Source organism: Nuphar pumila, chromosome 11 (genome assembly GCF_984573655.1).
Source record: "Nuphar pumila chromosome 11, dmNupPumi1.hap1.1, whole genome shotgun sequence".
In the NCBI taxonomy this organism is placed as follows: Eukaryota; Viridiplantae; Streptophyta; class Magnoliopsida; order Nymphaeales; family Nymphaeaceae; genus Nuphar; species Nuphar pumila.
Window position 1 is genome coordinate 115041885 of NC_143259.1, and position 24701 is coordinate 115066585.

Sequence of the window (24701 nt, forward strand, 5' to 3'; positions counted from 1 at the left end):
TACAAGTCAGATATCGGACTATAGTTCCATCTTGCATGAGATGAAGGAAGAACTCTTTAAAAATATCATCATAGTGTGCATTTGACATTAACCCACATGATTGTTTTGTTTATTAGTTTATATACTTTGTAATTATAATTAAAATATGTAAGCTATAAAGAGAAAAAGCTATAGGTTTCCACCCAAAGGCAGCAAAGGTTCAAATTCAAAGTTTATTTGTGATATAAGGGAAAACTCTTTAGAGAAGAATATGCTTTTTGCATAGTACAGATTATTATTCATATATGCCTTTGCTTCTTGTTCTCAGTGACATAATGCTGACATGTTAAGATAGATAAAGATCATGGCATATAAAATAAAATAAAAAAAGCTTGTATTTATGTATAGAATAGTTTATTTATTTAAGAATCAAGCACAATGAATTAAGACAAAACATGTCATGATCAGATTTTTTATTGGAGTCAATTAAAACAAGTGACTTGTGCACAGCAAAAAGTAGTTTACAGTGTTACTAGACATTTCAGAAATCAGTAAAACAAAAAGGTCTTAAAAAAATTTAGCAAATATTTTTACTAGTTATTGATGACAGCTTTTTCGTTGGAGACTTCATTAAGAATGATTCCTTGACCAAGTGGTGATTTGAAAAATAAGTTGCAACAGCTGTCTTCTGCTATTGCTGCTTTTTAAAACTTTCATCACTTCGATTCCAAAAAGGCAAAAACAACCCTACCTTGATAAGGCTTGATTTTTAGGCTCTCTTCTTGGCCACCCCATTTTCATCCTTAGATTATTTTTTCTAGTCGGAATCTGATCGTACTCTACAAACAAAAAGATGATGTCATATAATCATAAAAAGCAACCTTCTTTTTTTTTTTTTTCAGGTTCTGTTGTCATTTGTCATTATACTTTGAGATGAGACATTTTTGGTGGACAATTTTTTTATGCGAAATTTTTTAGCTTCTTTCTACCAAGTGGAAAAGTGTCTAGACTCCTCACAAGTACTGTGTTGCTTCATATGAAGAATATGATCAATTGCTCATAAATTTAAAAGTGTAATTTTATTTGTGCAAAATTTGACTGAAGAAGAGGCCAAACGAGATAGCTGCACTTCGAAAAAGAAAAAAAATTGAAGATAGAGTAATAGTTAACCATTCATTAGTTAATTGAAAATCTCATGCACGTACCTGACACACACACGCACATTGTTTTTTTTCTCAATTTTTTGAAAAGTTTTTTTTAATCAAGCTCCATGGATATAATCTACACACCTTATTCAGCAAAAACATATTTTGGATCATGTATGTGTTAAGAGCTATAAAAGTTCAATGGTTCACCTTATGCAAAAAACTTCATGATTGAAAAAACTCTAATTTTTACATTGAAACGATTCCATAAATAAATAAATCTCTCTCTCTCTCTCTCTCTCTCTCTCTCTCTCACACACACACATACAAGGCCACTAGAATATGTAAATTACAGTATGAACTACGCATTTTCGATACGCTTTTTGCAAAGCGTAGTTCATTAATTTGCAAGAAATCAATTGTTGGTTCATGTTTTTCAAACAAAAACTTGATTTTTAGATGCTTGAATATTTATGAAAATTTTGAGTCATCGATTTTCAAACATTAAAAGACTTGCTTATGCATTGAAATTGGATTATTCAAGAGTTAAGTATCTTTAAAACCAAGCAGGTAGATCACATCCATACAGTCAAATTTAATGAAAAAACAAAACTACCCATGAAAATCTTATTTTACACTCTAGTTTTCACACATATATATATATATATATATATATATTAACTGTAACACCCCAGAATCTTAACTCAAATTTTTGAGGAATTTTTTTTTAAACAGCGGAAACCAGTCATGTTATAGGGCTGAGCAACCCAGAACATTACAGGTGGAGCAAGACCAAAACATTCTTTTTATTTCAATATCAATGAAAATTAACATCAGAGTTTCTCACACTATCCTTAGAACAGTAAATCCAAAATCACGATCGAAGCTCCTAACTCTAATTCTTCACTTGAAATTTATAGGAATTAGACTACAATTATCTAAGTAGGAAATCTGTAACTTTTAATGTGATATATCATGAATCCAGTATGTGATATGAGTGTCAAGTATGATGTTCAGTATATATACAAAAAATAAATAAAGGTCTATGCTACGACAGTCAACAATTTATCAGAAGTTAACTGGTAGGTAACATCAATAACAACATTTATATATCTCACAACTACAATATGAATCCACATAATTATTAAGAGAAATGCAATTATGACAATGTACAACAAGACATTTAACATACATTGAAAGTTAAACATCACGCATCCACCAAACATATAACAATTAAGGAAACAGATAGCATATGCATGTTCTAATGCATAGCAGAAAAATGCATGACTTATGTGTAATGCATGAATCCTCTTATTATTTTTCCTTAAGTTTCTCTTCTATATGCATGCCCTATTAAATACATACAATTTAAGTTCCTCTTTTTAATTACCGTTGTCCGCGGATACACCAAATGAGTATAAACCCCGAGGTCAAGTAGGTTTCTAGGGTAGCTTAGCACACAATTTGTATTTTATTACTGGGTTCCAACGTAGCCCTCGACCGAATCACTTTCGGAACATTAGACCTCCACATCTAATGTCGGGGACACAAGGGACACCACATGCCCACAAATGTCATTTCCTTGGTACCATAACAATTATATATATATATATATATATATATATATATATATATATATCCTCTTGCACAAGTTGAAGTGTGATGACTGCCTTAAGGCAAGAGAGGTACACCAACGGAGTTTTACGCGGACAAGGTCGGACAAGGATGAGACCGTAAGTAAGGCAAGCAGAGACAACATGGCTAGGTCTTTGATCGTGAGGTTGGCTTCTCCATGTAAATATAAAAAAAATGGACAACAAATAATTATCCTTAAGGCCCCATTTTTTATTGTAAGGGAAAAGTTGGGTAAACTTTATCTAGGAAAAAAAGTCAGATGCCTCTCTCTAGACCTTTTTTTCTTAAAAAAAAAAGGGAAAACCTTTTTTTGTATATTTACATGGAGAAACCACCCCCAGAATAAATGTGCGGGACCTAATTATGCACTTTGGGAGAACTACTTTTTTTTTACCCAATTTTTTCTCCTTGCAACCAAACGAGGTCTTATTACATATACCATTAATTTAAAGATTGATTTATCAGGGTATTTTCTCATTAATGACTTGGTTTAACACAATTCATTAATCCAAAATGCAGACTCAAAAAGGCTTGAGCAGTTGAGTTATAGACAGATTGATTCTTAACCATAGTCACGTTTAATTGGATATCAATTATCCAAGCAACCGGTTCTCCTTTACCTGATCCAGAAAAGAACCTTCTAGTGGCTGGGCCTCATTTGGTTTTTCATATCTGAATTTTAAAAGATCCAATCCATAAATTTTTTAAATCTAATCATAGGTAAATATATAGGATAAGGTTAAAAGGATAATGTAGTCATGATCTGCTAAGTTTGAGATCAAGTTAGAACACAAATCTAATTATGTTGGATTCTCTAATACCTATATGCAAGCCCTCTAGTCACATTGATTTGGACCTGATAACAACCCTAATGGGGACCCATATGTCCATATTTGCGGATATGGGCCGGACCTAGCCTGGTTAGCCGACTGATGAGTGGGGGACTAGGCAAATGGAATTGGACCCAGTTTTGGCATCAAGTGTATGCGACGAGGATGGTCCAATCCAGAATTGACACATCTTCCTACGTAGAAAATGATCGACAAAGCGTGGTCCCGCATATCATTTACATGGTCCCAATTCCTGATTGAATCCATGTCTGGGTACTCGTATTGGATTCTGACAAGATGCAGATCCAGTTCAAACAGACAAACCTGGCCATATTTGGACTTTGGATCACATTGATCCAACTCCTTTGTTGGCTGCTTCCGGTACGGTCCTATCTGCTGGCAGTTATCCGAGTCACCGGTTTTATTGACGACTCACCCAATACGTGGATCAGCTCGGTTTAAACCGAGTCGATGAATTACGACTCCGACCAAGATGGAGTGAATTAATTACTGCAGCCATAACGACCAGAGCAAAACAGATAAATCATTACATGAGTACGGCACCCATATATGTTTGTATCAGCTATCATCCAACCCGTTTGCTTTAAAGTTAGAACTCTAGATTGGCAGCGACCTTTACCATCATTTTTATGGTTGCCCTTGATTGCTTGGATTTTAAATTCGGATTTTCAAAGGTGCTTATGTGGGGGGCTCTCTTTGTCTGGTAAGAGAAGCTAGTGCACATCACCTTCTACTGGGTCATTGTAAGTTCAAATCTCAATAGTATTGTTGTATAACTGGTAAGAGTTCGTCACGAAACGACATGAGCCATACATGAATGAGTTCGTGACGAGCTGAACCGAGCCGAGCCACAGCGACAGCGAAGATAGCTGATACGAAACATGAGGGACTCAAACACACTCACCAGATGAGTCCACTTAGAATCTGGACCCACTAAAGCCGTACACTTGCGATGATCGGACGGTCGACGGGAATGGACCATTTGAAATATGTAAGGGCGTAGCCCATGTAATCATTGCTCTTCCAGATTAGGATGAAAATTTTCAATGATTTGCTCTGTCCTAAAGGCCTGGAATCGGATAAGGGATAGCCCACCGAACTTTACCCTTTGGTGAAAAGAAATCAGAGATTTTTAATAAAATATATTTTAAATTTTTTTTATCTCTTCGAAGTTTTATTAATAAAATAGAAAAGAAGAAACGTTTAATAAAAAAATATGACAGAAATTTTAGTGAAAATCGAGACCAAAAGGTTCCCTCGTGGCAAACCTCGATCCTTGCGGATTGCTCGAGCGCACAATTACCAAAACCCATCAGATTCCACCCAAACAACGAAAATACCACTTCGCGTAGCTGCTTCCGCGGGTGTCGTCGATCGGGTTTGGTTCTGATGTCCGACCCATCGTTGGTGTTCATCTGATTACTTGATTTTAAGTGCGCAAATTGATCAGGTTAAGTCCTTGATCTAATTTGCAAATTGATCGAATATTATCGTTTTGTACTTTTTATATGTAAAACCCTTGTTTTCGACATTTTCTTCCCGTGTGGCCAGCAGGGTGGTTGTGAGTAGGGGTGGCAATCGGGTAGGGTCGGGTCTGCGGGTTGGCAGGTCAGCATACCTCAACATGAACCCGACCCGTTTATTAAACGGGCCAGCTGTGGCAAACACGAACCCGACCCATTTATTAAACGGGTAACCCGCCCGTTTAATAAACGGGTTGGCGAGTTAGCGAGCGGGTAGGCGGGTCGAGTTCAGGGTTTTACATTGAAAAGTTTACGGGTTGGCGGGCGGGTTGGCGGGTCAGGTTTTGGTAAACGGGTTGACCCGGCCGCCTAACCCGTTTATTAAACGAGTTAGGCAGGTCGACCCGTTTACGACATGAACCCGTTTAAGCCAAACCCGAACCCACCTAAGAAGCAGGTTGGCGGGTCGTGTCAGAAATTGCCACCCCTAGTTGTGAGCATAGTGACAAACGTTTTTATCGGCAATTTCTTGTTTTTAAAAAACTTGTGAGAAATTGAAAAAAATCCATAAATCTCGCATTTTTTGGCAAAATCTTGGCAATAAAAAAATAATTTAAAAATATAAAAAGTATTTTTTTATAAAAAAATATTAATACAAATTATTTAAAAATAAAAATACATGAATTTTTTTCATGACAAATAGTTGTTTAAAACGTAAATATCGCTTTTAAATCACAGTATTTATGTTTTTTCATAAATCTCACAATATTTTGTAAATCTCGCGAGAAATTGCTGTTTTAAACTTTGAGGCAATTTCTCACAATATAAAACATGCATTTTATATTTATGACAAATCTTATGATAATATCACGAGAAATTGCTTGAAAGTTTAAAACAATAATTTCTCGTGAGATTTTCAAAATATCGTCAGATTTATGAAAGAAACATAAATACCCTGATTTAAACACAACATTTACGTTCTAAACAGCTATTTATTTTGAAAAAACTGTGTTTTTTATTTTCAAATATTTTTTATTAATATTTTCTTATAAAAATATTTTTTATATTTTTTAATATTTTTTTATTGCCAAGATTTTTCCAAAAAATGTGAGATTTATGAAAAATTTTCAAATTCTCTTAAGTTTTTGAAAAAAATAGTTTTTTCCGTTTTTAACGTTTGTCACTATGCTTTTGATGCACATTTCATAATTTTTTTTATTTTTATGTTTTATTTTACATTTAAAAAGTATAATTGCCTGATTCAACTTGGTTCGATTCGACCTTGAACCGATCAACAATGTAAATCCTTTTGAAAATCGGTTCAGGTTTGAAACCCATTCTGATAATATTGAAGCAAACTGAATTGTCGTATAAAAGAAAAAAAAATCACATAAACAAAAACTACAAAAACACCATGTCACAAATATCGATGATAATTATAAATATAATCATGTTATTGTGATATTTTCAAAAGCAGATGTAATGTCTAAAATTCTTGAGAATTTTCAAATGTGAATTATTTTGAAAATACCATGTTGGTATTGTGATATTAGTGTCATAAAAGCATTTTTTGTTTAAGTTTTATATTTTTAAGTTTTATTTATAAACAGTCGTTTATTTTCATGTTTTTATATGTATTGATATTTTTTTAGTAAAATCTATTTTTTTTTTCAAAATATTGCAAGATTTTCCTTGCTAAAACTTTTTCAAGAATGAGAAATGTGACATTTCAAAAACATGCCCAAAGTAGAAAAGGTATCGATAAAAACATCTTTAAGCGGACAATAGTAGCTAGGGGTGTCAACCGGTCAGGTTTGGTTCGGACCCAGGTAGTACCAAACCTGGCTCTGATTTTCGGGTATATTGTATCGAGCCTGGACACGGGTTTAATCCGACTCACTATAAGATAAACCATACCCAGATCTGATAAAAACTACATGAATCAGACCTTGGCCATACTTGGTAAAATAATATTTTTTTTATCATTTTTACATTGAAAAATTACGGGTCTTATTCAGAACTTGGGTCTCATATAAAATTTCACAAACAATACTCGGCTTCCATGTATTAATCGGACATTCGGGTCAGAAATCAGGTCTTAATCAAGATCAGAGCCAGCGTGACTAGGTCTCTGATCTTGGGGGTGGATGTTGTCATTGCCGAACGATGAATCGCCGATTTGAACGATGAATCGCCGATTCCGGCCACCATGCTCTGGCCAAGTAGCGAAGCATCATATCTTATTTGGTCTCATAATCAGAAATATCAATATTTTTTTTTAAAATCTCTCGATTTTATCATGAGATTTTCAAAAACCAATATAACCTGAAGATGAACTTGATATTTTCTAAATATCATGTTTTTATTGCGATGTTATTAAATATTATATATTTCTAATGTTTTTTATATATTTATATTTTTTCTTGTGTATATTTTTAAAATTTAAATATACCAATATTTTTCTTAAAAAACAATTTTTTTAATTTATCACGAGATTTTCCTTTGTTGTGAAAAGCCGAATAACGAGATATGTGACTACGTTCTGGTCCGTTTCCTGAAAACGTATAATTTACATCGAGTATGGGTCGGAGTTCCTACTGGACCCGGCCCAAGTTCCTTTACAAGTCAAGAGTGGCACTTGAGTAATTTCCGTATAGAATCATGTACTTTCTGGTAATTGGCCATCGTCTAAGTTTCTCACCCACTACAGCAAGTGAGGAGGCGTCAGGTAAATTTGCAGAGGCTTTCTCTCTCTGATTTTTTTTTTATTTGAATTTCTTGCTTTCCATTTTCCCAACTCGGAGAGATTCGTGAAATCTGAGTCGTCATAAGAAGAGATCTAGGTCCCTTTCTCTCTCTCTCTCTGCAGATCGAGATTTGTACTTAGATTTATCGGGAAGGAGGGTCCTCTTCTTATTACCTCTTTTCCCACCCTCTTTCTCTCCGTATCTTTCTCTCTCTCTCATGGTGAATGCTCTGTAATCCTTTTCTAGGGTTTCGATTCTGCTTTCCCTCTTTTTTTGGGTATTTTTTCTCTGTTTTTGAGTGTTGGGGAGGTGATTCCCACTCTTTGTGTTAGTTTTGTAGATCCAAGGTGTTACATTTCGCCTCTGATCCAGGGTGAGATTCCTTCTGGGGTTCCCCAAATCCCTTTTTTAGGGTTATGGTTTGTATTATGATAGATTAGTGTTGTTTTCGAACTCGGAAGACTCACACTGTTCTTAAAAGCGCGACGTTTTCTAGGATTTTTTAGGGTTTCCGAAGTTCTATGTCCTTTGTTTTAGATTTAGGGCTTGTGAGGAGTGTTTGGATGTGAGCTAGAGTTCTGGAACGGGGAAGAATGGGGTTCTGATGTGGGAAAATGGTAGCTTTTGAGCTAGGGCTCGCTTATAGGGCTAGTGTTTGGAGGTGAACCCGCCATTGGAGAATCTCGCTTTGATCTGCAAAACTCTAGCTGTTTGCGACGATGGCAGGCGTTTGCTAGGTTGTGTTTTTTTCGCGAGAATGTCGACGAGGAGGAAGAAGGACGTCGCGGGCGGGGAGGAGGACGCTAGAGTTTCGTCCTTCCCCGACGAGGTTCTCGAGCACGTTCTCGTCTTCGTGAGGTCCCACAAGGATCGGAGCGCGGTTTCGCTCGTCTGCAAGGACTGGTACGCCGCGGAGAGGTGGAGCCGGACGCATGTGTTCATCGGTAACTGCTACTCGGTCTCGCCGGAGATCCTGGTCCGGCGCTTCCCGAACATCCGGAGCATTACGCTCAAGGGGAAGCCCCGGTTCTCCGACTTCAACCTCGTCCCGCCGAACTGGGGCGCCGATATCCACTCCTGGCTGGTTGTGCTGGCCAAGGCGTATCCGTTCCTGGAGGAGCTCAGGCTGAAGAGGATGACTGTTACGGATGAGAGCCTTGATTTTCTGGCATGCTCGTTCCCGAATTTCCGGGCGCTGTCGCTTGTTAGCTGCGACGGGTTCAGCACGGACGGCCTCGCATCTATTGCAACACATTGCAGGTGTTTCTTCTTCTCACAATACTTCATTTCCTTGTGCTTTTCTTGTTTGGTTTGATTCCTCTTCTTTCTACCTTTGGTTTGGTGTTAGAAATGTATGAATTTCTATCTGTGATCTGTTTTCAGTTTCTATCTTGAATTTGGTGGTTTAGTTCAGTGGGTATGGCTGACTATGTTGGTGAAAGGTGCCCTGTGTTGTTTAGTTATGACCTACTTTTGCATTCTTTTATTGCAAGCATGTCTTTGTAAGATTTGCATATATCCATGTATTAGTCTAAACATTCTGTCTCACATCAGTTTAAAGATTTGAAAGTTTTTCTTTCAGCTTGTTGAATAGCACTGATGGGTTTCTGAATATTGCAACTGCTTCACTCTCATTGGTATTACATCTTCTGTTGGAAACAATACTTATTTGTCATGTTCTTGAAACTTTTAATAGTGCTTCTAGCTTCAACCTTTTCTTCTGTAATACTCTTGGACCCTTCTGCACTTTTGTTCTGGTCCTCTATGTGAGGTTCACTGACATCAACTGTATGGGACATGTACATGCATGAGTGGGTCAGGCATGCTCATTCTCCAACTACGACTATTATTCATTTCTTGGTTGGTGCTCATACGCCATTTAATCAGACAAGATCTTCATGTATCTTGCTTTTCCATTGAAATACAGCTTCTCCACTAATTCGATAACAGCCAAAATTCAGAGTATCCAAATTTACCTATTAAGATGTGTAGGGAATACGAGGCTTTCTGAATCTCCAACATCCACCAATATGTGGGAGCTTGGATATGATAAATCTCAACATGGGATGCAATTTGGTAGTCTCAAATCCATCTCTTTTTATCTCCCTTCTTAACTTCCTTTTAGTTTGCATTTGCTGTTTGGGAGCTGATAGTTGCCAAAAAAATGCTAACTCCCAAACGTGCTCCCAGACAGCCATGAGACTTGCAAATTCCAAGGCTCCCCAATTCTGGATTTGAGATAGCTAAGATTTGGCTTTTTAGTGCCAAATACATGCTCTCAAAGAGAGCCTTAAAGTAGTGAAATAACATGCCATATTGGAACTCACAATTTAGCCACCACCAAAGTCCAAAACCACATCATAATTATGATGGGGGCATGAATGTGTCTACGTACTGCTTGGTTTGATTTTTTTGAAGATGAAATTTAAGAGTTCTGTTGCAAACACGGATAATCTTCCCTTGAGTTTTTTTTCCCTTTTAAGTGGCGTTTGTTTCAGCTCAAAACGAGAGAAAGAGGTCCATTTTCTTTTGAAATCAGTATCTTTCGTGCCCAAAGTGCATAACGTGCCGATGAGAATTTAACTCCACAAGAAATGGAACAAGAAACTACCAAATCGGCCTATTTTTTGTTCATACCAATAGGATTCAAAATATGAACCAAAGAAAAAGAGGAATGAATGCTCCTCTAATCAGAGGGAGGGGGAGCCACTGCTTGAGGAACTTTGTAACCTTTGTAGTTGAGATTCCCTCTTGTTCAGAAGGATGACACCCTCAGAGAGCAAAAAGTGTTTTGTTTTTACTCCGTTTTGATTGGAAGCTTTGTATGAGGTGTGCACTGCAGTGTCAATATCTAAGGGTATAAAGATTAATCCAACAGCAGAACATCCAAATCATATTATCATCAAGGCGCCTCTTTTGAGAGCCAAAGTGATGAAGAAGAGCTGCATGCCGACATGACAATAAGAACCTCTGTCAGTAGTAACATGCTGACATGACAATAAGAACCTCTGTCAGTAGTAGCCATCAATCCTGTGGGCCAGTAATTCTTCCATTAGATCCTGCTGGAGGACCTATAATTCTCCCAAGAATATGCCACTGTAGTCATCTCTCTCTCTCTCTCTATGGTTGTGCATGTATAGGGCCTGCATAGATGTGTCTGTGTCAGTCAGGTCCAGGAGATTACAAAATTTCTTCAAGGTTCTTGGATGATAAAAGTGCTCGTGATCCTGCTGCACAAAGCCCTGTTCATGAACTGGCCTAGATGATGTACATGGCTGTGTAATTAATGGCCTTAATTGTGTTCTTACTGTGGAGTTTTCCATAATGGCAAACAACATTTGGTGTAACTTTGATGATTTTTCTGCCGTGGTTCTTTGCACCAATTGGGCATTTGACCTAATGATTAATATTCTTGGGTCAATCAACAATGTTGCATTGGCCTATATGGCTGAGGGCCATTGGCTGCATATTACTACTACTGCTGTCCTGCCTTTGATCTCATTGGGTCCATGATTTCTAATAGAGTGCCCACACGGCCACACACTGTTGTGAGATGGTATGTCTGCTTGGTCCTCACTCAAAAGATGTTGTGTCACCAGTCATGGATGTTGTGAATGCCTCACATTGTAGCTACCGATGTTTCACTAAAAGGCTCTGTATTTAAACTATATCTGATTTATGGGAAGAGCTTTGTACCTCTCTGTAGTATATTAGCTAGCAGATTAACTGGTAAATCTTATGGTCTTTCTTGCCAAATTAATCAGATTTTTTTGTAGGTTTTATTGGTGAATTTCTGTTCAATTGGAATACTGCTAGAAAATTTCATTACAGAAATGAGGATTGGATCATAATAGCTTTGTCAACTGGATGCATACACCTGAAGGGGGTATGACATGGATGAGGATTGTAAGATGCAAGAATTTTAACATGTGCATGTGTGTCAGTGTGGTACAGGATGGTATCAGAAAACACACATCACACTCACCGTTGTGATGTATTCATATTTCTACCATAATCATACATATACAAGAAAAGACAGGGTGAGGCCCGTTTGCATCTTCAATTAGATTCAGGATGGATAGATGCTGTGTCTACAGTTGAAATAACCTTTTGGATGTGTTTATGATTCTTCATTAACTGATCATTTTTTATGCATAGATGGCTGAAGTCCAATGCCATTTATATGTGTTAAAGTTGCCGGTTGCTGTGTCACTGCATATGGCTGCACATGCATGCATTGCACACCTGTGCTTGACATACTTAAATTTGCCTTTGTTGCTGGTGGCTGTACATTTTGTGCTGAGGTTGTTTGATTTGTTCTTTTTGTAAGTTTAAGGTTTTGTTCTCTTAGTAAGTTTGGTTCAGTTACCACTGCCTTTTTGGTTATCATGTAACCTTGGTTCTTCCATGATGACAAAAACTCTCAATGTTCTCTGATGCTGGTTTGGATAATAGGTAATAAAAGAGAAAACATCATCATACTCTTCATGCAACCTTTAGGAAGCTTCTTAAATACTGTTGGAGTTGGCTTACATTAATCAAGGAAAATATTTATTGGTAAGGATCACTGTCACCGATATCGCCGATATTTTGAAAATATCATGATATTATCGGCTATTTCAAGGTAGCCGATAATATCGAAAAATATATCACGATATTTTCAAAATTTCAGCAGAAGCAAAATATCACAATATTTTTTGAGAAAAAATTCATTTTTTTATTTGAAGTTTGCATTTCCTATTTTTTGTTTCTTTTATATTTTAAAACCTTTAAAACATGTTTCTTTATATTTTTGAAAGAAAAAAATGCAAAACTTATTATTTTCTTAACTTTTTTTGTTGTTATTTATATTTTTTAAAAAAATTTAAACTCCCGAGTTTTATCAACTTTTGAAAATCTCTTCGATTAATGATACAGGTGATTATGGTAAGTTTCATGTTCGGATGTTATTAGGTAAAATTTTCTTGTCGAGCATTTAGGCTCTGTTTGGAAGCCTTGAGTTGGAGTTGTATTGTGGTTTCCCTAGCACCTTCCGCTGTATGGGAGCTGTACGGTGTGGTTTCTCCAACACCCTATGTTGTTTCCAAGCAGTGATGTTGCCAAAACACAGTGTTGGTGATGGAGTTGGCAACCCCAACCCATTTTCCACATCATTTCACGAGAATGTTTTTGGCAAGGCAACTTCACCCCAAAACCACATTTTGGAAGCACCATATTTTGGCAACACATTGAAAATTCTTTTCCATCCCAATGCAAACCGAGCCTTACTCACATCTTTGTTTGGCATTCTTAACTTCTAGTTGGTAGTCCTTTCATTGGCAAGATCCATGCCCACCTATCTGATATATTTGGCAATTTAATGTTCAATGGTTCTTTCAGGTTTCTTGGTTGTCAAAATTGCGTTGATGTATGGTACATGCTATTAGCGATATATGCAAGATGTTCTATTTTGTGCTTCATCTTCATCTGAATTTTCTTTGTGCTGATTGGGTTATTTCATTCTCTTGTCTGAGCATCCTGTTGCACTTTCAGGAACTTAACAGAGATGGACATACAAGAAAATGACATACTTGATATTGGTGGGAACTGGCTAAATTGCTTCCCCGAAAACTTTACATCACTCGAGGTCCTCAACTTTGCAAGTCTCAATAGTGAAGTGAACTTTGATGCTCTAGAAAGGCTCGTATCTAGGTGCTCATCTCTGAAGGTCCTGAAAGTAAACAAATGTGTGATACCGGAGCAGTTGCAGAGGCTTCTTGTAAAAGTTCCACATTTGACAGAGATTGGGACAGGATCATTTTTACAAGAGCTCACTCTGCGGCAAATTGCCGAGCTCAAAAACGCATTCAACAACTGTAAAAATTTGCATACTTTGTCTGGTTTATGGGAAGTAACATCATTATACATTCCTGCACTTTCCCTGTCTTGTGCAAACCTTACATTTTTGAATTTGAGTTATGCTGTCCTTCAAAGTACAGAGTTGGCTCAGCTGCTTGCAGGCTGCCCTCAGCTTCGGCGCCTATGGGTATGCAACATTAAGCTGCTTTTACATCCTTGCAAGGCTCTCTGATTTCATAATTTCCAGCCTACTAGGCGCCTGAATTAGGCTTATAACTTGGTTTAAAATAATATATTGATACTTTTCTTGCCTCTACCTGGAAAGTTTAACCTGGTTTGTTTTCATTACTGGGCTGATGAATTGACCCCCCATTAAATATTCTTGTTTGCTATTCTTTAAAGCATGCTTGTAACAGATATTAGCAGCCAACACTAGAGATTTTGGTTTCATTCTAGTATTGTCAATTTGTCAACTTAGGCTGTAACTCAACGGTAATTGCTTATTTGGGCCATGCGTCTGGAATGCAGATTCCTTGTATTGCACCTTTCTGTAATTTTGAATTCTCTTCTTCGGATCTGACTTTTTCTTCATTTGATAATCATTCAGGTCTTGGACACTGTTGAGGATAAAGGGTTGGAAGCTGTGGCGTCTGCATGCCCAGGTCTGGAAGAACTTCGTGTTTTTCCTGCTGCTCCCTTTGAACCAGATCTGGGTGGTGTGACTGAGACTGGATTTGTTGCCATTTCTCGTGGTTGCCCAAACCTGCACTATGTACTTTACTTCTGCAGACGGATGACAAATGCTGCTGTTGAGACGGTAGCCCAAAACTGTCCCAACTTTACCCACTTCCGCCTCTGTATCTTGAACCCCTGTGAGCCAGACTATCTGACAAACGAACCCATGGATGAAGGCTTTGGTGCTGTAGTCAAGCATTGCAGCAGGATACAGAGGCTTGCTGTATCAGGGCTCCTCACGGACCGTACATTTGAGTACATCGGCATGTATGCTAAGAACTTGGAGACACTCTCAGTTGCTTTTGCGGGCAGCAGTGACCGGGCAATGCAGTATGTGTTGCAAGGATGCCCAAAGCTGCGTAAACTAGAGATCAGGGATTGTCCATTCGGCAATGCTGCCTTGCTGGCAGGACTGGAGCGCTATGAACAAATGCGGTCATTGTGGATGTCTGCATGCAAGGTGACAATGAGTGCTTGTAAGATACTGGCAAGAGAGATGCCTAGGCTGAACGTGGAGGTGATTAAGGAAGGTGAGTGTGATGAGATGCAGGCTGAGAAAGTGTATGTTTACAGGACGGTGGCTGGCCCCAGATCCGATGCACCGCCATTTGTTCTTACCCTATGAACAATGTCTTTTCGGTAAGCTTCTCTTTGTTACAATTATCTATAAATTGATTATGGCCAAGTTTAAGCAGAGGTTTTTATTTTTTCCATTTCTGACATTTTGTATTGTGGCAAAAATCAGAAAATTTTTTTGTTGAAGGCATTCATGTTATTGCATGTATTTGGGATCTATCATTCAAAAGTATGGAGAAGAAATTGATGGAGATGTAAATCATAGGATAAAGGTTGGGTGGATGAAATGGAAAAGTGCAACTGGAGTGTTCTGCGATCGTAGAATGCCATTGCGGTTGAAGGGAAAGTTTTATAGGACGATAATTAGGTCCGCTTTACTATATGGTACGGAATGTTGGGCTGCCAAGAGACATCATATTCAAAAAATGAGTGTAGCTGAGATGCGTATGCTTAGATGGATGTGTGGAAATACAATAAAAGATAAGATTCGAAACGAGGAGATACGTAAGAAGGTAGGCGTTGCATCCATTGAAAATAAGATGAGAGAGAATCGTTTACGGTGGTTTGGACATCTTCGGCGAAGGCCTAATGATGCTCCAGTTAGAAGGATGGAGAAATGGGAAAATATATTAGTTAAAAGAGGTCAAGGTAGGCCTAAGAAGACTTGGATGGAGATGATAGGAAAGAATATGAATGCTTTGAACCTCACCGAGGACATGGCATTAGATAGAAATGATTGGAGGAGAAGGATCCATGTGGAAGACCCAGAATGATTTTCTTTTTTGGTTCATATCGCCGACCCCAATTGTTTTGGGATGAAGGCGTTGTTGTTGTTGTTGTTGTATTCATGTTATTGCATGTATTTCTGCTGGAAGAAAAAAGTATTGTATATCACTGGTTACTTATTAGTTTGAATGCTTTTTACATTTTTAAGTGAAGAATTTATGCTTGAATGTAAAATCTCATCCATATCATGGACTGTATGTGTTTGTATTTTTTTCATAGTGTCCTTTTCCCCGATTTCTTTTTTGATTCTGCGTCACTAGCAAGGCCATGCATTGCTGATAATTTTGAGCAGTTGGAATAAATTATGCTTTATTTTCAGCATATCACTGGCATTCTGCTCTTTGCGTTTGAAATCCTTTGTTGATTTTTTGTTATTACTTTGCTCAGCTTGTAAACTGGTTAGCTGTAAATGTCCCATGGAGGCATTGGTGAGCTCTGTTGAAGTAATTCCTGTGCTGTTATGGTTTCTGTTTAAGTTGAAATATTTGAACGTCTGAAAGTGATACTTATTCTCTTGTTTACATATGACAATTCTATTCTCTTGAAAAATATCTATGCTAGAATCAGTTCTATGATTCTTTTGCATGCTATGTGTATACATGCATGTTTAAAAGTCTATGGACATAAACGTTGAATTATTAACCCTTAAAGTTTGTGTTTCAGATATTAATATGTATGTGCCTGAAAAAATTTATGCATGTCAAGTCATGTGTTTCCATGTATTGCTGGGTGGTAAGATTTGTAGATCCCAACCAGAGGGCTGCCAATGTGCTGTCAGTGATGAGGTTCTCCCTTGGCTTAGCCAAAATAAAAAGATTTGTAGATTCTTTTGTGCTCACAGCTTCATGTATGTAACGTGTGTTTCCATCCCCCCAGGAGACTGGTGGTGCACGAGTGGTCATTTGTCTTACTTGCAACTCGTATATTTAGGAGAGGTAATGGATGGCATCTACTGATGCTACCATCTCTCAGCTTTCTCTTTCACTTTATAATGATTTAAGATTACACTTTGGTAGTTTTCCTAGGCATATTCCAGGGAACATGTGGTTCACACCATTTCTATTGTCTTTAAGACATGCATTCTATTTTCAAACGTAGTTTATATCATTCCTTGATCAAAGAAAACATATATGGTGCAAGCATGCAATGAGAGCCACTGTTTTTTTTTCCAGAATTTTGCCCATTACAGTCTCATTGTTAAAGCAAAGCATATAGACTCATGAGCAAACATCTGATACCTGATGGCAAAGCTATCAATGTGTTTCATTGCAACATTTTTCCTTTTTCTGGTTTTTATACATTGCTGCCAATGTTGCTGCTACCGCTTCGAGTAAGAAGTTTTTTCACGATTGCACTCTGTCCATTGAGGCTAATTGATTGCCGCCTGTCTCAGGCCCAGCGGATCATTTGAAGAGCAGGATGGCAAGGCTACCGATGCAGAAGTAGATGAAGCAGCCATAGCAGTGGGTGACAAACGATCCAAAATCCATTCCAACCACGCATTGCCACCCCATGCCATACTTCCCATCAAACTCCTGAACATTTGCTCTCTTTTTAGTTATCTTTTATAGGAATTTAGATCTGTAGCATCTATCAGTAAGGAAAACACTAGTAAGATGGTTAGTAGTAGCAGCAGTATTACCTTCTTGATATAGCGAGCTATCTCTGTGGAATCGGTTACATCAAAGAAATCGAGTGCCTTTGCAGCAAGCCTGACTGCGTGCTGCTGCATGGGCTGTAGCATATCTGTCTCTTCTATCACAGCTTTGCCTTTTAACATTGTTTCACTCTTATGTACTCCTTTCTGGCTTTCTCTTATGTACTCCTTTCTGTGTCTTTTTACTCTCACACCTGCTCTTGGTTGCTATGTTTTCATAGAATGAAAGGTTGGGAGTGGAATTTATGGTGGGTGTTTGTAGTCAATTTCATGCCACTTGGACCTGAGAGATTTGGATGGTTATCTTCAACGAGAGACACAAGACACGTGTAATCGGGAAAAGACGAGCAATGTCGGACCTGGATGACTCAATGAACAACTGGCATTACGTTTGTGGTGTTTCTGGCAAGGAAGGTGGTGGAAAATTAGGTGGTGGATGGTTGGGGAGGTCCAACTTGGGAGCAACGTGTTGCATCTTACTTCCCAGTCTGCTGCCTTGTGTGAGTGGTGGTTCGCGTTTGGGTGTAGATCAGGTTTTTCTGTTTTCTTTGTTGTGTAAGAGGTTAAAAGGGGAGCAGGTAACCACGTTGTTGGGGCCGGGGCGTTGGTTTTCATCTATAGGACGAGATTGTTGGAACTTTGGAACAATTATTTGTTTAATTCAAGTTTGTTTAATCCCTTGAGCTTCATATGAAGTTTGTGGCCATTTTATCGTCGTAGAATTCGAACTTGACAGTCTTCTTAGTTCTTTCAGTAATTACAGTTTTCTTTTGTTTGGAAATTGCATCTCTATCTGTGTGTGTGTTAAGTAACATACTATTATGAAGAAAAATTCTGATGATAGTACAGTTGCATGATGATAATATAGAATGGTTTTGATAATGAAGATGATATGGATGATGATGCAATTGGGTACATGTTGAGATAATTATATGCAATGCTGATGATTTGAGTTTTATGGTAGTGGGGTTGATGCGTGATGATTTGAGGTCCATGACGACGGTGATGATGCTCACGTTATGATAAACCACGATATATACGGAATTATTAGATATCTCCTTGGTAAGGTGCACCCAAACACCCTGTAGGTTCAAGCATTGATCATGCTGATGCCAATACGTGTGAAATGCTACCACCTGAATCATTTTGTAACCGTGCACCAACAGGGGCTCCGCTTGTCTGGTAAGAGCATCTATTGCACGTCACCTTGTGTTGGGACGTTGTAAGTTGGAATCCCAATGGTATCATTGTATAACTGGTAGGGGTCTGCTTAACCCCAGCTTGCCTTTAAAAAAAAAAAGAATCATTCTGTAACCTGCTTCTGGTTGAGTAGCACTTAAAGGAGTTGGTGCTTCTGTAACCCATGAGATATACAAACCTAGGTACATTGCGAACTTTGTAGTTTTAGTTGCAGTTTGTTTTAATCTAAATTAGTTGAAATTATATGTGCTAAATCAATATTGATTTAGATGTGATACTCTTATCATTGACCATTTTTATGTTATGTACAGGAACTCCTCCATAACAGTATTTAGTACTTTTCTCAAAACAAAATAATGTTTAATTTTCTTGCTTTTTTTGTTTCCCTGAAAAGGGTGGGCTGGGGAATTAAGGCCCCCTCGTATTAATAGATAGAGAACATTGAAGCACACGATCAGAGCTCAGGGGACCATTCCAGTAAGAGCTGTTCTTCCCCATTGTGTTGGATAATATTTAGCAGAGAGCAAACCTACACAAGGCCATCAATTTTCAATTGTGGTACTGGAATCAACATCACAAGTAGAGGTGTCAATGGGTTGGGTTTGACCCGAAACCAACCTGTACCAAACCCTATAGGGCCAGGGTTTGGTGATAAAAAATATCTGATTAGAAACCGGGCCGGACCCAAAAGATCCAATTAGTATAAGGAGCGGGTATGGTTTGTGAAATTTCACACCAGACCCAAGTCCAACCCGAGCTCCGATTAAGACCCATGATTTTTCAACATAAAAAATATTATTTTACTAGGTATGGAGTGGGTCTGTTTCATGTAGTCCTTATAGGGTTCGGGTATGGTTTTTCTTATAGCATACCCCATAGGAACCAGGTCTGGACTCAGTATCTGCACCTTAAAACATATTCAAATTTGGACTTACTTGGGTCCAAATCAGATCCGACCCATTGACACCCCTAATCACAAGTGAATTGTTCCCATAATATCGAGATTAGTTATGATCCTCCAACATCACTCACTAAGATTCAGATACTTAATTTTTACACCGAAAATGAATCATCATGGGCTGTGTGAGTCTTGAGCATGTATTGCTCTTTGTTTTAGTTGTTTTATACATTGCAAAAATAAAATATGATATTATGGTTCTTATTGAACTGTTCTATGTTACCACGATCGGTGGTCCCGTGAAGAGTTTCACATATTGATTTGCGAGTTTGTGTTATTAATTCTGCATGTTGAATTGGAAATTAAAATAAATAAATTAATAATAAGATAAAAAAAATTAAAAAACAGTGTAATTTATGTTTTCTTGATATCCCTACTATAATATGAGAATCTTGGACATTGCTATTTTGAGAAACCGTGAGGATACTAAAACTTTGTGTTTGTTGTCGTTGTTCTTAACCCGATATTGAGGTTCTTCTCCTGGGCATAGTTTTAGAGAGAGTCTGTTACTTTGCCTGAGAGTAGTGTGTAGACACAATTGTTGTTTTGGTATACCAAAAAAGTGGCATTATGGTTGTTGATTTCCATAGTGTCTCAACATTGGTTGTTGATTTTTAATGTTCTGTTGGATGATGTTGATTCCTGATATTGGTTGAGGGCTAAGTTTGAAACTCAGTAATAAAATACAAATTGTGTGTTAAGCTACAACTGAGAACCTAACTTGACTTCGATAACTTTTACTCATTTGAAGTATTCGCGGACAACGATAATTAAAAAGAGGAACTTAAATTGTGTGCATTTAATAAGAACATGCACATGAAAAAAATACTTTGATAAAAAATAATAATTTATTCATGCATGTGTATTGAAATCATGCATATTTCTGCTATGCATTAGATCATGCATATTTACTTATTCCCTTAGTTGTTATATATTGGTGAGTGCATGATGTTTGTTCTCCAATGTATGTTAAATGTCTTTACTATATAATTGATGTTCTTTATTGATAATAAATGTCATCTCTTATTTAACACTTGTTCTCTATTGCTTAAATGATTACTTGAATTATGAATTGGTCATAACTGTATTCCTCTAAAATATTGTATGAATCTTATTTGTGTTATTTTACTTGTTTGTTTTAATAGAGAGATTCGTACACAGAATTATTTAGATTCTGACACTCCTACTTTTATATTTTTACAACCTTAGAGGCCCAGTGAGACAATTTGCTTTTGAGAGAAGCTACGAAGAGACCACATGATTACTTGACAGATTCTTATAAACAGTGTGACTCTTCTTTTTGCTTTATTTATATTTACTTGCACATATCGTTTGGACTCTATGAATTTAATAAATAAAGTTGTGTTTGGTTTGGTTTAGATGATGGGTATAAGATTCCTTGTGGTGGTGGTTGTATTTGAACTGTAAAGGCCTGAGTTTCTGAGAATATTTTCGCACATAAAAAAAAAATTATCACTTTTCATGAGTACGAGTTAAGGTCGTTACAGGTTTGGTATCAAAGCATACCATAAAATTTTATATCCTATTATCTTTTTGTATCAAAAGTCTATTTTGGTAATTGAGCTCTTTTCAAATATATCAGCAAGTCGTGCCTCATACTTCAGAGTAGTCTCTTTCACCAGTATAGTTATTAGATACTTTGGTGTGCCAACGATGCAACATGAGTCATCATCGTTCATAAGAGTCTGCTACCAGTGCCAACAGCTTGAGCACATTGCGATTTACTGTCCCCAACAGTTTGACGGGTCAGAGAGGATAGCAGCAACAGGCACAACAAGCGCAACAATAGCAGAGGCCGCAACAGTAGAAGGGATATTTCATAAAGTCAAATTCTTCATATCTAACTAACCAGGTGCAGGCATGATGGTGCATCAGATTTGGGTTGGATGAGGTTTTACCAAGTTCTCAATAGACGGCATGTTGCTGTAATGGTTGGTACTAAGTTTTGGTTCCCAACTTATTTTCATACGAAAACCTAGAGTTTATACGATGTGGGTCGGGTTTTCGCTATGAGTTTTTTGCCTGGTATCCAACCCATCGCCAAGGGTTTTCTTATATATTTATATATTAAAAAAATATATTCTAAGCACCCTCTAAATTGTGTGAGTAAAATCTGTGATTCCATTTTCTTGACCCGATATAACCCAAATCCAATATTTGTTATTCAGGTATCCAACCGGTATGTCAGCTGAGAGAGAGAGAGAGAGAGAGAGAGAGAGAGAGAGAGAGAGAGAGAGAGAGAGAGAGAGAGAGAGAGAGAGAGAGAGAGAGAGAGCCGAAAGAGGATCAACATTATCACTCATGAAGATCAACAAAATGTTGAACCCATGAACCGAACAAAATAGAAAAACAAAACTAAAATATAGAAAAACAAAAGCAAAAGAAAAGAAAAAGAAACTGCAGCCAGTTAGCAACAAACAACAAAGCCAAGCTCAACCAGGATCCTCTGGATAAGAAGGAACCACCGATGAGTGAACGTTGTTCAGACGAAAGGAGAGGTCTCTAAGATGCATACGTAGAATCACATATACATCAACCAAGATTTTATGGACAAGATTATTAAGGATGACCGAAATTTGACGGAAAGTAGCATCATTGCATGCCATCCAAACAAACCACCAAGTAGTAATCAACCATGTCTTCCAGATTAGTCTCCACCGCTTGCAACGTCTAATTTCAATAGGGCCTAGGAGCAGATCAAGCGCAAAAGACTCCTCTTTGACAATTACGCTCGGAGATCTCCACGTGCTATTAAATAGGGCCACGAAGATTGGGCAGAACCAGAATAAATGAAAAGTAGTTTCTTCAGCAGCTTGACACAGCACACACCAACTTGGAAACTGAAAGCCCAACTTCTTTAAATAACTGTGAGTCTGAACCCTATCATGCAAAATTAACCAAGCCAAGACCCGAGATCTTGGGGTAGAGCCCTTACCCCATAACGCACACTCAGGGAACCAATCTGCCCCTGGGGGGAGCAACGATCTATACACTTTATGGGTGTGGAACACATCATTTGGTGTAATAGCCCAATGTAACCACTGATCATAATTACCTGCATCCCCAATTTGATCTCTGAAGGACGATAAGGCTCTCAGCCACATGCTTCGCAAGTGCGAGATCGCTAGCCCCCGGGTTCTATGACGAAAATTAGATAAATCAGGAGCACCATATTTAGCATGAAGCAAACGAGCACAAGGAGAACCTGGTTGATGGGCCATCCAACATTGCTTGGCCACAAGAGCAATACTTCTCTATCTTGGAGCAAAAACACCTAAGCCAGCCGTTCGCTTAGGTAACACCATCGTTCGCCAACCAACCAAATGGTGCTTACTCTTAAGCTGACACCCAGACCAAAGAAAATCCGTCATTAAACGACAAATCTGCTTCTCCACGCCCACAGGCATCACGAACATTGACATGAAGAATTCAGGGATAGAAGAAAGAACATGTATGATTAAAGTCAGATGGCCAGCAATGGAGAGATAAGACGCTTGCCACAAAAAAAAACTTGTTTTTCACTTTTTGAATAGTTGGAGCCCAAGTAGCGGAAGAGAGGCGCTTGACTTGTAACGGCAGACCCAAATACGTCATCGACAACTCAGAGATTGCATAATTGAAAATCCGTTGACCCGCTGCAAGCATAGGATACTGAACATTGAACATAGTAATAAAGCATTTGCTATCATTTAGGGAAAGCCCAGAAAGAGAAAGAAAGAACTGGACAATAAGCTTGAATCTAAGCATTTGTTGCACGTTTGCTCGCCCAAAAATAATCATATCATCAACATATATAAGAATATGGTCCAAAAAATCTGGAAGATCTAGAGGATCTATCAGGCGCTTCTCCGCAGCACGCTTGAGCAACACCACGAGACCCTGAGCAATGACATTGAACAACAAAGGCGATAGAGGGCAGCCTTGCCTTAGCCCACGCCCCAATTTGATCTGATCACCTCTAGTGCCGTTAATCTTAATCATGGCCTGAGCATTAGAGACCAATTCCCTCACCCACCCAGAAAAACGATGACCAATGCCAAAATTGGATAACATTTGAAATAAGAAGGGCCAATGCACAGAATCAAAGGCTTTATGAAAATCTAATTTAAGAGAAAAATAGGCCTGACCACTAAGATGTAAGGAGTGAATGACTTCAGAGGCCAAGATGAATGAATGTTGAATCCTCTTATTATGGATAAAGGCAAACTGAGAGTTCGAAAAAATTTTGTGAGCCACGACCTTCAACCTATTAGCCAACACCTTGGCAATCATCCGATAAAGGGGCACTCATAACAGAAATCAGGCGAAACCTAGAGATATCAGTTGCAGAATCATCTTTCGGAATTAAAGAAATAATTGCCAAGTGGGTTTGAATAGGCAATCTGGAGTTGCGATAGAACTCATCAAACATGTTAATAACATCAGGCTTCACACAAGACCAAAAAATTTTGAAGAAATCCACATGAAACCCATCATAACCTGGAGCTTTCCACCCTGACAAACCTTTGATTGCCCTAAAAATCTCATCTTCAGAGAACTTCATTTGCATAGTTCTAGCTTGATCTTGATGAATCGAACCAACATAAACATGACCAATTACACCCTTCGCAGTAAGGGAAACAAAATATAAATCTTTGAAATACTGAGTGACAACTGAAATAACGTGCAGATTAAGGTACGAAACATTCCCAATGGTGATTGATGGGATGACATTCCTCCTATGACGATGAGAAGCATATGAGTAAAAAAATTTAGTATTATCGTCTCCGGTCGCAAGCCATTTCATCCTTGCCCGTTGCTTCCATCTAATTTCGTCTTTGACCCTGCAGTTCTTCAAAAGCGTTGATAACTCAATAGATCTGGCCTGCAAACTTTGCAAGTGTGAATCAGATAGAGATTCCGGGGAAGACATAGTTTGATATAATGCTGAAATCTCTTGCTCCCAAGCAGTCATTTGCTGAAATTTAACCACCTCTCGATTATGGAGTCAAGCTTTGATATCCTTAGCGAGACGAGACAACTTCTCATGACACCAGATAGCTGCCCACTGCTCATTGGAGGGCTTGTTCTAAGAGTCTGAAATAATAGTATGAAAATCTGGCTCCTGGAG

The 24701-nt window shown here is 38.0% G+C and overlaps 2 protein-coding genes across 2 annotated transcripts; one reads left to right on the forward strand and one right to left on the reverse strand.

Moving 5' to 3' along the window:
- Nucleotides 1-7786: 7786 nt before the first annotated feature.
- On the forward strand, nt 7787-18101 carry LOC149822969 (protein TRANSPORT INHIBITOR RESPONSE 1-like). Its single transcript, XM_089980452.1, has 4 exons — nt 7787-9080; nt 13353-13845; nt 14266-15032; nt 17149-18101. The coding sequence occupies exons 1-3, from the start codon at nt 8578-8580 to the stop codon at nt 15016-15018; spliced, it is 1749 nt and encodes a 582-aa protein (XP_089836578.1). The 5' UTR covers nt 7787-8577; the 3' UTR covers nt 15019-15032; nt 17149-18101.
- Nucleotides 17159-17535, reverse strand: LOC149822970 (Dynein light chain type 1 family protein). Its single transcript, XM_089980453.1, has 2 exons — nt 17398-17535; nt 17159-17290 (listed from the first exon to the last, which is right to left on the reverse strand). Exons 1-2 carry the CDS (start codon nt 17533-17535, stop codon nt 17159-17161), a joined length of 270 nt encoding a protein of 89 aa, XP_089836579.1.
- Nucleotides 18102-24701: the final 6600 nt, after the last annotated feature.